The sequence below is a fragment of the Gorilla gorilla genome, chromosome 1 (assembly GCF_029281585.2).
Source record: "Gorilla gorilla gorilla isolate KB3781 chromosome 1, NHGRI_mGorGor1-v2.1_pri, whole genome shotgun sequence".
NCBI lineage: Eukaryota > Metazoa > Chordata > Mammalia > Primates > Hominidae > Gorilla > Gorilla gorilla.
In genome coordinates, this window is record NC_073224.2 from 216,037,240 (window position 1) to 216,049,577 (window position 12,338).

Consider the following 12,338-nt stretch of genomic DNA (forward strand, 5'->3'; position numbering starts at 1 on the left):
TTTATCATGTTGCACTCTGAGAGGAAAATGGAGACTATGAACTAGTTTATTAATCTTTGGATTTCCTCCCTGTTTCCCCACCTGAGCCCCAAATCCATAGTGACTGGAAATCAGTGGTTTTGGGCTTACTCAGGAGGCTGCTTGCGGCAGTTGCTGGCCAGAACACCCGACGGGGTTGTTTCTGAGCTTTGCCTCTGTGACTGGGGCTATTGCACAAGCTCCCCTGAGGACACACTTGCTGCTTTGGGCCTCGGTGGCCCGGCCTCTCCCTGGCGCTCCCAGGCCCGGGAGCGCTCACCTGTCGGTTCCCCGGGCTCTGCGGGCAGGCGCTGGCTGATTCCCGGCTGCGGGGACACCTGTGCGCTCCTGCATTTAGGGCTCCTTTGCTCTGGTTTCATCACGCAGGATGTCACATTTTGTGCATATTATTCTCTAGCTCTACTACTTTTCATTGTAAACAAACAATCATTTTCTAACCTGCCGTCGTGGCAGGCAGAGTGCAGACCGACCCTTCCCGGCAGGTGGGGGCTGAGAGCCAAGAGCGCTGGAACCGCTAGTGTGGCCTGACAGCTTCCTCCAGCTCCTTGGTTTATTTGCAAACTGGACTTCCAGCACCAGACCCCCTGCGACCCCCTCCTGCCTTAGTCCCGTGGGATCGGGTAGTTCAAGATTTTGAATTCATGGTTTGGCACACCGGCAAGTCTGAAAACCTGCGGGTCAGAGTGGGGCGGAGGCGTGGGACACCTACCCTCTGCCCCCTGCCCCCTCGGAAGCGCAGCCCTCTTCCAGGGGTTGGGACGAGCTAGCGCGGGGACCCGGGGCACCGGCAAGGACCCACCCGCTCCTGGGACGTGGCGCCGGCGGCGCCTCTCGCGGGGTGGCACCGCCCACTTCCGCTTTCCGCGGGCGCGCGCGGCGCAGTCTTCGTCACAGCGCGGAGGCCTTTTGTCCTCCCGCCCTCCCCGTAGTGGCCGTAACTCGGGTGACACGTTTCCTTGGGGGCGTGGAGGGGCGGGGTCGGGGTCGGAGTGGGCCGTCAGCACTTAAAGGGCCCGCCGCTCGGGCGTAGGAGGCGGTGCCTCTGGAGCAAGCGTGGGGCGCGGGAACCCGAGCAGGTTCGGGAGACGGAATGAAGGGCCGGGTGGGCTCGCGAGGGGCCAGGGAGTCCGCGGGGAGCGAGGGAGTTTTCGAGGGGCGGGTCGTGTTCCTGGCAGCGTCCCTCCAGGGCAGGCCCGCCCCCTTTGTCCCAGTTCCCCGCTGCCCGGGCTGGGGCGGCCGGGGTTCATTCATTCCCGGCCTGGGGACTCCTAGCTCGGCCTCGCTCCGCGCAACAGCCCAAAGCCCAGCCTGAGACCCAGCCGCCCTCGAGTGCCCACGGCCTAGCTCCCCTTCCCTCCAGCAGACAGACTGGGAAAACCGAGTGGGCGACGGCTGAGCAAGGTCACTCCGCTGTCGGGGGCGCAGCCGGCCTCAGACCAGCTTTCGTGCTTCCCAGGGCTTCTCTGCGACCACTTTCGGGGTCCGCGCCAGGCGCGGGGCGGGGGCGGCTTCGGCGCGGCGGGCAGAGTCCAGCGGGGAGCGGTGGGGGAAGGGCGAGCCGCCTGGGGAGAGGGCCGGGCTGCGAGCCTGGCGATCCAGATTCCAGCCCGCTGTCGCCAGCTGTGGGACCGAAGGGCAACTGTTTCACCTCTCTGGCCCTAGTATCTGTATCTGTAAAGTGCCAGTGATAACACCTGTCTCACCGAGATGCTGGGGGAATTCAGGAAAATCATGCAAAAGTGCCTGGTACAGAGCCTGGCACTCGGAGGGCTCTTGGTCAAGTGGGTTGGAGCTGCGTGAGCCCAGAAGGGGATAGAGGCAGCGTGGAGGAAGGCGGCAGCGGGCCCGGTCGCTGGGAATGAAAGGCCTCAGTGTCTGGGGCTTCCTTCCCGTACTACCCGCAGAGTTTGTTCAGGGTGGAGGTGCGCACCTGGCCAAGTCCACGTCTACACGGCCCACCCAGAGTGGCCTAAGTTGGGCGGGATTCCTAACTCTGAGCCAGGAGTGACCGGGCTGGCCCTGGCATGGGCAGAGAGGCTGAGCGGGGGTTGGGGTGGGGCCCCCTCCAGGACCAACCACGGTGTGGTTGCCCCTGAGCTGGCCTCAGCCTGCCTGGCAAAGGACCTCACCCTTGAGGCCATGTGATCTATTTCCTGCTTCCTCCCAGCTGACCCTTGAGGGAAAGGGGGTGGGGGCCGCCTAGAGCAGGAGGTATTAGTCACTGCGCCCAGGAGCCAGTTTACACCTAGCGAAGGCGGAGGCATTGGACAAGCCTGGGTCTGAGCAGACAGAACCCCTTCCTGGGACCCTGGAGTCCCAATCGTGCTGCCATTTTCCTTCTGTCCAGGACTCTCCAGTCCTCAGTCACCTTGGACAAAGAAGTGTGGATCCTGAGATTCCATCTTTTCCAACTCCAAGGCAAGTGGAACTAGAAAATAAGGTGCCTGTGTGTCAGGTCTCCCCAGCTCTGCTGTGGCGGGCCCTTAAGATCACCTCACTGAACCCTCACGCTGCCTCATGAAGTTTATACAATTATTAGGTCTGTTTTACAGAGATAGAAACTGAGGCCAAGAGGCTAATTAATTTCCAAAGCCTAAGGCCAGAAAGTGATGGTATCCAGACTTGCCCCAGGGCTGACTTCTGAGCCAGTCTGGTACCTAGGGCACACTGCCGCCTCCTTCCAAAGCGAGCTTAGGGGGCAGGATTCCAGTGGGAAGGAAGCTCTGAGCAGGCAGCCTCAGCCACCTCTGAGACTCTGTATCCTGGGCCAGGTGCCATGGCAGAGAAGGTGCTGGTAACAGGTGGGGCTGGCTACATTGGCAGCCACACGGTGCTGGAGCTGCTGGAGGCTGGCTACTTGCCTGTGGTCATCGATAACTTCCATAATGCCTTCCGTGGTGAGCGGGGCAGTGGGGCTGGGGCTACTTGAGGGGATGGCAGAAGCAAAACCCTGGGTTCCACCTCCACCACCGGGCGGGGAATGTGTGTCTGGCTAGTCCCTGGGAACACAGCACCCCATGTCGTGATGATGTGGCCTGCATGTACCCTACCAGGAGGGGGCTCCCTGCCTGAGAGCCTGCGGCGGGTCCAGGAGCTGACAGGCCGCTCTGTGGAGTTTGAGGAGATGGACATTTTGGACCAGGGAGCCCTACAGCGTCTCTTCAAAAAGGTGGGTGCAGGCTGGGCACGGTGGCTCAAGCCTGTAATTCCAGCACTTTGGAAGGCCGAGGTGAGGAGATCACTTGACCCCAGGTGTTCAAGACCAGCCTGCTCAACACGGTGAAACCCCATCTCTACAGAAAAATACAAAAATTAGCTGGGCATGGTAGCGCATACCTGTGGTCCCAGCTACTCGGGAGGCTGGCATGGGAGGATGGCTTGAGCCTGGGAGGTGGAGGTTGCGGTGAGCTGAGATGGCACCACTGCACTCCAGCCTGGACAACAGAGTGAGACTGTCAAAAAAAAAAAAAAAAAAAAAAAAGGTGGGTGCAGGCAGGCAGGCCGAGGGCATTGCCAAGGACTAAAACCAGTAGAGCAACCTCTGGCCACGTCGCCCCTGCAGCACAGCTTTATGGCGGTCATCCACTTTGCGGGGCTCAAGGCCGTGGGCGAGTCGGTGCAGAAGCCTCTGGATTATTACAGAGTTAACCTGACCGGGACCATCCAGCTTCTGGAGGTGAGAGGCATGGGGCAGGGCACAGACACTAGGAGGGTGTCCAGCTGGACCCCAGCCTGGCAGGCAGTGCCAAACACAGAGCCCAAGCTGTATCATCCTGGACTCATGTCTTTACCTCCCAGTCTCAGTTTCCCCATCTGTAAATGAGAGTGCTCATCACCTCAGCCCCATTCTCCTGTGGAGGAGTAACAGGGTGGGAGTAATGTGTGAGGCAGAGGCCACTGATGCCATCTCTCCACGGCCAGATCATGAAGGCCCACGGGGTGAAGAACCTGGTGTTCAGCAGCTCAGCCACTGTGTACGGGAACCCCCAGTACCTGCCCCTGGACGAGGCCCACCCCACGGGTGGTTGTACCAACCCTTACGGCAAGTCCAAGTTCTTCATCGAGGAAATGATCCGGGACCTGTGCCAGGCAGACAAGGTGAGGGCCCCCTTGACAGTGCCCTGGCTCCACTGATCGATGGACTCCTCAGGGCCCACCCTGAGCCCAAGGGTGGGATTCCGAACACCCCCACTAAGGAGGAAGCTAAGGCTCAGGCAGTTGCAGTGGAGGGCCCCATCCCCTGCTTGTTTCTAAAGATAATAAATAGACAACTGGCCGGGCACAGTGGCTCATACCTGTAATCTCAGCACTTTGGGAGGCCCAGGTGGGCAGATCACCTGAGGTCAGGAGTTCGAGACCAGCCTGGACAACATGGTAAAACCCCCATCTCTACTAAAAATACAAACATTAGCCGGGCATGGTGGTGTGTGCCTGTGGTCCCAGCTATTCGGGAGGCTGAGGCACAAGAATTGCTTGAACCTGGAAGGCAGAGGTTGAAGTGAGCCAAATCAGGCCACTACACTCCAGCCTGGGCCATAGTGAGACTCCATCTCAAAAAAACAGAATAGGCATTGGGGAGGGCTCTGGGTTCAGCTGGGACACGTTGCCTGTGCCTCTGGCCTCACCACCTGACCCACATCCCACAGACTTGGAACGCAGTGCTGCTGCGCTATTTCAACCCCACAGGTGCCCATGCCTCTGGCTGCATCGGTGAGGATCCCCAGGGCATACCCAACAACCTCATGCCTTATGTCTCCCAGGTAAGGCAAAAGGGAAGGGACAGAGGAGTGGCCCTGGGGTTAAAGCTGGTGCCTGGGATCTGGGACGAACTGACCTGATCTCCACCTCCAGGTGGCGATCGGGCGACGGGAGGCCCTGAATGTCTTTGGCAATGACTATGACACAGAGGATGGCACAGGTGAGCCTAGGACCAGGGGGACCTAGGAGTGGGAGCCAGGAAGGAGAGTCAGGGGGAACAGACTCCCCATCCAACACACTCCCTTCTCTGCAGGTGTCCGGGATTACATCCATGTCGTGGATCTGGCCAAGGGCCACATTGCAGCCTTAAGGAAGCTGAAAGAACAGTGTGGCTGCCGGGTAGGAAGAAAAGGGAGAAGTGAGGGAGGGGAGGGACCAGATCCAGGCAGAGCGGCCCAGAGGGGTGGTCAGTCCAGCCCGCTCCATAAACCCTGTTCTCCGCGGGCCAGATCTACAACCTGGGCACGGGCACAGGCTATTCAGTGCTGCAGATGGTCCAGGCTATGGAGAAGGCCTCTGGGAAGAAGGTAGGCCCCCCCGCCCCACCCACCTCACCCACCTCACCCCACCCAGCTCTCAGCAGCAGAGCAGCTTTGGCCCTTCCCACTCACCTCTCTGGAGGGTACCTGGCACTGCCCAGTCTCCTCAGCCTGCCTAGCACCCGGTGCCTGCGGGTGAGCCGCTGCTCTGCACTTCCGCTTCTTAAAGACCTGGCCAGCAGCTGGGCCAGGGCCAGCTCAGCTAAGCTCCAACTACCTCCTGTCTTGCAGATCCCGTACAAGGTGGTGGCACGGCGGGAAGGTGATGTGGCAGCCTGTTACGCCAACCCCAGCCTGGCCCAAGAGGAGCTGGGGTGGACAGCAGCCTTAGGGCTGGACAGGATGTGTGAGTGCTGGCCTGACCCCTGCAGTTAGGGGCCAGGGAGGGGCTAAATCAGATCTGGGCATGCCCACCCAGGGCGGGCTGTGGGGTGGGGGAGGCTCTGCATTCCACCGTTGGCCCTGAGCACACACCTCGCCGTGTTGCAGGTGAGGATCTCTGGCGCTGGCAGAAGCAGAATCCTTCAGGCTTTGGCACACAAGCCTGAGGACCCTCCCCTACCAAGGACCAGGAAAAGCGCAGCTGCCTGCTCTCCAGCCTCTGGCAGGAACTCAGGGCCCTGGAGCTGCTGGGGCCAAGCCAAGGCCTCCCCTACCTCAAACACCAGCTGGGCCCGCTCAGCCCACCAGGCATGAGGCCAAGGGCTCCACTGACCAGGAGACCGAGGTCTCTAACTCTTATCTTCCACAGGGTCCAAGAGTTCATCAGGACCCCCAAGAGTGAGTGAGGGGGCAAGGCTCTGGCACAAAACCTCCTCCTCCCAGGCACTCATTTATATTGCTCTGAAAGAGCTTTCCAAAGTATTTAAAAATAAAAACAAGTTTTCTTACACTGGGGCAGGTTCTCACAGATGGTCACTATCCACCCCTGGAATAGAATCAGCCAGGCCTGAGCGTTGAGGAAGCAATTTCTTTAATTTTATCGGAATCCAGGACACAACAAGAAAAACACCCAAAAACCACATGGAGACAGAAGACGAGACACAACTCCTCCCCCACTGCCTCCCTGCTCTAGAGTGGGGACAAAGTGGGGGTGAGACAGCTGGGGGGAGACCTGAACCTCAGTCCAGCCCTACAGGCTCCAGGCCTGCAGGGAAGGAGGGTAACGGGGAGGCAGGGCCCAGCACCCCAGTGTGGGGAAACAGCTGAGGGAAGGCCCCCCTCAAAAGGCTCCACCTCCTCACCAGCACTCCTGCCCAGGGACAGGGAGCCCACAGCAGCAAGGGGACCCCGGGGCCATGGCCACATTCATGACTGAGAAGCAGCTGAGTGGAGGCAGGAGACACACGATTATCTGGGCAGAATCAGTTGGGGCAGGGGCCTGGGAGGGCCCCATGGGCCAAACCCTGAGGTCACAGGAGGGGGCCCAAAGCGGGGCTAGTGAGTGAGGTCCTGAGTGAGTGGGTCAGCGGCTGGGCCCCTTTCTCCAGCTGCCTGTAGCCCCTCCAATACTGCTGCCAGGGGGGCCCGCCTCCAGGGAAATGGATAAGAAAGCAGCCTGCCCCTGCTGCAGACAGAGCCAGGTGGCTAAGGCCAGGAAGGAAGGCCCGACCAGGCCTTGCCACCTGCCCCCAGAGGCCTGTGGGAAAAGGACAGGTCAGGAAGGGTGGGGACAGGGGCTCGACCGGCTCAGATCCAAGATGGTGCCACGCTTGCTTGCTGAGTCCCCCATGAGCTGGGGTACTGCACTGGGGCCAGCGACTAGTTAGACAGGAGGCAGCAGCTTCTCAAGAAATTCCTTCACAGCTGCCATCTCCTGAGGGGATTAAGAGGGGATCACGAGAGGCACCTGGCTGGAGGCAGCAAAGTGGGAGTGGGAAATGGTCCCCCCACTGACCTGAGGACAGGAGCTGTGCATGACACCCGGGTATGTCTTGAACTGGACCCTGGCAGGTGTGACAACAGACCGGAGCTTCTCAGCCGTCAGGGCCCCAAACCGTACGGGCACCATGGGGTCCAGCTCCCCATGGCACTGGAGTATGGCCAGGTCCTTGGCACTGCCATTAGCTGCCTGGGGGCCGGACAGGACTCAGGGCAAAGCTAGTGCTGCAGCAGTCCCCAAGCCACGAGGATGCAGACACAAAGGGCGGGGGGGTCAGTGGGGACATTCACCTGGGGGAAGGCCCGGTGCAGAGGCAGCCAGCAGCTCAATGCCACGATGCCAGCCAGAGGGTGGGGGCAGGTAAGGGCCGTGTAGAGGGACAGGGCCCCGCCCTGGAGGGAGGAGAGAGGGGTCATGAGGGCACAGCTCACTCACCGGCCACCCCTACCCCCTACCCCCCAACCCCTCTCCCCTCACCTGTGAAAAGCCTCCCAGGACGATTCGATTGGCAGGGATCCCGTTCTTCATTTCATGCTCAATCAAGGCCTTGACTGGGGGGAGGGGGCATGAGTGGGTAGAGGGAAGCTGCCAAGGGGCCCAATAAGGGAGCCAGGCTGAGGAACCGCCCAGCGCTTTCCTGGGGGGCAGGGGAAGGAGGATGTGGAGGAGGGGCTGGGGTCTTACTGTTCTCTGCTGCCTTCTTGATGCCAGCCTCGTCCTCTGGGGCATCTGGACTCAGCCCCATCAGGTCAAACCTTGGGAGTAGAGGCACTGGCAGCTATAGAAAACCCCAGCCAGCCCCCTGTGGCTCCCTCAGCCCAAGTGTCCTCATCCCCCTGCCCACCCCCACTCCCAAACTCACCAGGAGGGCATCACCATCTTCATGTTGAGGGTCACAGGGATCCTAGGCCTGGGGAAAGAGAGCCAGAGGGCCCATCATGCTCAGGAGGAATGAGGAGGCCAGAGCTCAGAGCCTGGAGTGGGGCCGCGCCGCCCCTGGTGGCCCCTCCCAGCAGGCAGGGCCTGTGTTTAAGGTGTTGCCAGGCAACCTGCCACGTGGGGCTGGAGGCTGTGGTTGGGGCAAAGCGCCAGCAATGGAGAAGCAGAGCCCAGCGCTTGGTGTGACGGGGTCCCAGGTAGTCGGTGAGTACTTGGGGAAGGGGCAAAGGGAGGTGTGGGTTCTAGGAGAGCTCAGGTCTAGGAGGCCCTAGGGCTGGGGGCTGGTGCTGGACCCCACTCCTGGGGGCTCCACAGGAGCTAAGGCTGAAAATGCCACTTCTGACTGCCCTGAGCCCAAGCCCCAGGATGCAACTGACAGGAGAGAACAGGCCTGGGATGACAGGACCACCCCCAGATGATCCCCAGCCTCAGCCCCTCCCTTGCTGGGGTGACACTCACGCATGGGGACAGATGTACTTGACGTGAGGGAGCCGGATGGTGGAGAGGGCGTCAGCCCAGCTGTGCCTGTAGGAGGGACGGGAGAAAAGGCTCCGATGTGGTAGGAAGAGAAGGCCTCTCCAGTCCGCTGCTGGGCCAGGACCCCTCCTTAAGGAGCACCCCTCCTCAGTCACTTACCCTGTGTCTCCAAGTCCATGTAAAAAAATAACCTGGAAAAGGATGGGAAATGGGGAGACAGGAAGGCTTCCCCTAGGTCCTCCAACTTCTGCCCACCCCTCCCCAACCCCCAAGGACCTGGGGGAACCCAGGTAGCAGCCAAACAGGTTACTACCCCGAGCCTGCTGGCCTCAGGATACTCCCTGCTCATCACTGCCACCTCCATTTTCCCACACCCCCTCCAGCCGGTCCTCCAGCTGCTCCCACAGTGTCTGGCCGTGGGTGAAAGGGGACCCTTACCGCGGCCGTTTCCCGCTCAGCTCCAGACACGGTGGCAGCATCGGTGAGCAGGGGCACAGACATGGTGTTACCACACATACACCACACGGCTCCACGGCGGGGGCCTGCACACATCGGGGCGGCAGTCAAGAGCAAAACTAGGCACGGGACACACTCCTGGCCCAAGAGGCCACCAGGCCATCAGCCCCACACAGCACCCAGGTTCTGTCCTGGGCACAAAGAATAGTCAAGCAAGAAGTCCCAGGGCACAGGAGAAGGAAGTCTGCCTCAGTTCCAGGGCTGAAAGGCAGAGACAGCCTCCCTATGGCCCAGAACATGTGTCTCTGGTTCTGGCCCAACCACAGGACCTGAGCTTGCTGGAGACAGGCAGAGGCAGGGCATAGGGACTGTAGGGCAGGGGGCAGAGGGGAGGCAGCGGCACGCCTGCTTCATTCCCCCTCTAACTCCTCGGGGGTGAATGCCTTCCCCCTCCTCTCCAATCATCCCTGGGTCCCTGCCTCCCCAACTCCGGGCCCTATGGGAAATGGAGAGAAAAATGCCAGGGAAAGGAGCTTCCATCCCCTACTCAGTGCCGCCTCCAACCCCCATCTCAACCTCCCCCCACCCAGCCCCCATCCAGCCTTCACAGCAGTTTCTGGCCCATCCATTCCCAGACCCCCAGGGGGCTGCCCATGTCCCCAGAAAGCGTAAGAACTCCACCCACCCCCAAACTGGTGCTCCACGCCCCCCTAAACGGAGCTACCTGCTGCTGCTGCCACTGACTGCAAACGAGCCCCGGCTTGACCACGCTCTGGGACTCCCAAACACACAAAAGAATGTCAGGCTGGCTGGCCCCTCCCCATCCTCGGCGTCCTCCAAACTCGCCGGAAGCTTCCACTACCTGCCTCAAGTGCCTGCCCACCCCTCCCAACTGGCCTCACCTTCCATCTCTGACCCCTGAGGGCAGCTCCCCACAATGGGATCGTTCACCTGTGACCCGGGGTTCCTCTTCCCATGGGGAATGCACCTCCTGCCCTGAGCTGCGATTCCCTTCCTTCTCCACCGTGGGGACTTGCACCTCCCGCCCAGGCTCCCTCCTCGGAGGGGTGCCTTCCCCCTGACCTGTCTCTCTCTCTACACCTTGAGAACTTCCACCCTGACCCAGGATCTCCCGCTCCCCACAATGGGAACTTCTGTTCTGACCAAAGGTCACCCTACCCAGTGAAATTTTCTACCCTGACCCAGGACTCCCACCTGCCCACAATGAAGCTTTGTACCTTTGACTCTGGGGAAGCCCCCGCCCCACAATGGGCTCTTCTACTTCCGACCCTGAAGTCTGTCTCTTTATACTCAGACACCCCCTTGCCTAGCCCCGCTCCACTCCCGAAGTCCCCAAGACTGGACAGCGCCTTCGCACCTCACTCCCCACCCCCATTCCCCCCATCGCGGTTCCCCCTCCCCGCTCTCCGGGACCCTCCCGAGGCCGACCTCCCCCTACACGCCCATCCTCCGCAGCCGCCGGCTGGGTACCTCCACTCCCTGGGACTTCCGAGGCCGCTTGGGCGATTCTCCTCTTTCTCCCGCAGACACACACTCTTCCCCCTCGGCCGCCCCCGCCGGAACTTCCGTTCGAGTCCCGGGAACCCAGCCATCGCGCTGCCGGAAGTAGCCTGGCCGACAGTACGGAACCCGGAAGCGGGGACCCGGCTTCGCTGGATAGAAGCTGCCATGTTGGAGGCGGCGGGGCTACTCCCTGTCATTCAGCCGCGCAGTCGCTGGGTTCTCACCCGCTCCCACCTTGTAGATTCGAGACAGGGCACCCAAGACTCCCACTTGCTACCACCACCCATGCGCCTCCTGGAGGAGGGCCGACCGGAAGGAGAGGCATCCCTCACACTATTGTTTGCATAAACTTTACCACCTTCCCATCCTCATGGGACACACCTCTTAAGGCCTCGGGTGTCTGCCACTGGCTTTCATGCCCTATTCCAGGATCATGAATGGAATGACACACTCTGAACCGAAGAGACCTTACAGATCATCTAGTTCTCCAGCCTTGAAGATGGGGAAACTGAGGCTCAAGGAAGGCATGTAAACAGCAACCTCGGGATTCCATTTAAATTCTGCCTCTCTGGATCTGCTTCCTGAGATATAAAATGGTAATAACCACCCTGCCTCCTTCACAGCTTTGTTGGTAGGCTTAAATGAGGTTGTGTGAACATGGTTTATACAGTAAAATCACAGCGTGAGGTATTAATCACGCAAAAAAGGACCTAGGAAAAATACAAAGGCCGTATCAGGAGAGCTGGACAGGCACTGGCGGTGTTAGCGCTGCCCTTCACAAGCAATGTCATGCAGACAGTGCACAAACCGCTGCCATCAAGCTAAAGTGGAAATAGGTATCAGGGACCACAGAAAAGTCAGAAGGCAGGCAAACTGAGTTGAAGGAACATGTCCCTGAGAATGTGTGGGGATCTGCAAATAGGAAATGAGTCACATTTGCCCCTCAGCCGCTTAGGACTCACTCTCCCAGCCTAACCTATACTAGTGTTTTCTTTGAACAGAAAGAAAACAGTACAGCCGGGCGCGGTGGCTCACTCCTGTAATCCCAGCACTTTGGGAGGCTGAGGCGGGCGGATCACGAGGTCAGGAAATCGAGACCATCCTGGCTAACACGGTGAAACCCCGTCTCTACTAAAAATACAAAAAATTAGCCTGGCGCTGTGGCGGGCGCCTGTAGTCCTAGCTACTCGGGAGGCTGAGGCAGGAGAATGGCGTGAACCCGGGAGGCGGAGCTTGCAGTGAGTCAAGATAGTGCCACTACACTCCAGCCTGGGCGACAAAGCGAGACTCTGTCTCAAAAAAAAAAAGAAAAGAAAAAGAAAACAGTACAAAGTTGGAAGCTCAACAAAGCACTTTCCCCCAGGCCCAGAGGCACTTTGGTCCTAAGTACTCAACAGGTCAGGGAGCCTACAATACCAGGATTCGGGGCAGGAAACCTTTGAGCCTATGGGACCACCACAAGCCAAGGACCCAGGACTGAATGTCAAAAGAAAATGGAGGGTAATGTCCCCACTTATGGAAGAATGAACAGTTCCTCCTGCAACCTCGATCACCTGAGACACCATGACACTTAAAACAAATTCTTCAGAGTGAAGCTTCAAATTCAGAGGCTCAGTCCCAGGAGCTGTGATTAATGCTTTAATTAGTGGAATTAGTGAAGGGCTAGTCTGCTCTAAGATTTTTAACTTTATTTTTCCCCCTACTCCAAATTTAAACATAGCCCT

General features: G+C 59.6%; 2 protein-coding genes across 10 annotated transcripts; one reads left to right on the forward strand and one right to left on the reverse strand.

Annotated features, from left to right (window-relative positions):
* Nucleotides 1–1,003: 1,003 nt before the first annotated feature.
* On the forward strand, nt 1,004–6,226 carry GALE (UDP-galactose-4-epimerase). 8 transcript variants are annotated; one of them, XM_004024890.3, is made up of 12 exons: nt 1,004–1,115; nt 2,387–2,457; nt 2,811–2,936; nt 3,093–3,208; nt 3,602–3,715; nt 3,961–4,137; nt 4,686–4,799; nt 4,891–4,957; nt 5,051–5,136; nt 5,247–5,324; nt 5,568–5,682; nt 5,826–6,226. In XM_004024890.3, the coding sequence occupies exons 3-12, from the start codon at nt 2,816–2,818 to the stop codon at nt 5,882–5,884; spliced, it is 1,047 nt and encodes a 348-aa protein (XP_004024939.1). In that variant the 5' UTR covers nt 1,004–1,115; nt 2,387–2,457; nt 2,811–2,815; the 3' UTR covers nt 5,885–6,226. The 8 variants fall into 8 exon arrangements, with proteins under 8 accessions (XP_004024939.1, XP_018868178.1, XP_055243649.1 ...); XM_004024891.5 differs by having other exon boundaries at nt 1,091–1,440; XM_019012633.3 differs by lacking the exon at nt 5,247–5,324 and having other exon boundaries at nt 1,022–1,115.
* Nucleotides 6,227–6,292: 66 nt separating this feature from the next.
* LYPLA2 (lysophospholipase 2) lies at nt 6,293–10,714 on the reverse strand. Of its 2 annotated transcripts, none has more exons than XM_004024894.4 (10): nt 10,582–10,714; nt 9,073–9,176; nt 8,794–8,825; nt 8,617–8,682; nt 8,081–8,128; nt 7,903–7,973; nt 7,696–7,769; nt 7,509–7,610; nt 7,234–7,407; nt 6,293–7,152 (listed from the first exon to the last, which is right to left on the reverse strand). In XM_004024894.4, exons 2-10 carry the CDS (start codon nt 9,148–9,150, stop codon nt 7,102–7,104), a joined length of 696 nt encoding a protein of 231 aa, XP_004024943.1. In that variant the 5' UTR covers nt 9,151–9,176; nt 10,582–10,714; the 3' UTR covers nt 6,293–7,101. The 2 variants fall into 2 exon arrangements, with proteins under 2 accessions (XP_004024943.1, XP_018868150.1); XM_019012605.3 differs by lacking the exon at nt 10,582–10,714 and adding an exon at nt 9,815–10,420.
* Nucleotides 10,715–12,338: the final 1,624 nt, after the last annotated feature.

Coding starts and splice junctions, on each gene's coding strand:
- GALE (XM_004024890.3), top strand. CDS start 2,816: ATGGCAGAGAAGGTGCTGGTAACAGGTGGGGCTGGCTACATTGGCAGC. Junction 2,937..3,092: donor CTTCCATAATGCCTTCCGTG/GTGAGCGGGGCA, acceptor GTACCCTACCAG/GAGGGGGCTCCCTGCCTGAG. Junction 5,325..5,567: donor AGAAGGCCTCTGGGAAGAAG/GTAGGCCCCCCC, acceptor CCTGTCTTGCAG/ATCCCGTACAAGGTGGTGGC.
- LYPLA2 (XM_004024894.4), bottom strand. CDS start 9,150: ATGTGTGGTAACACCATGTCTGTGCCCCTGCTCACCGATGCTGCCACC. Junction 7,611..7,695: donor TCCTGGGAGGCTTTTCACAG/GTGAGGGGAGAG, acceptor TCCTCCCTCCAG/GGCGGGGCCCTGTCCCTCTA. Junction 7,408..7,508: donor TGCACCGGGCCTTCCCCCAG/GTGAATGTCCCC, acceptor TCCGGCCCCCAG/GCAGCTAATGGCAGTGCCAA.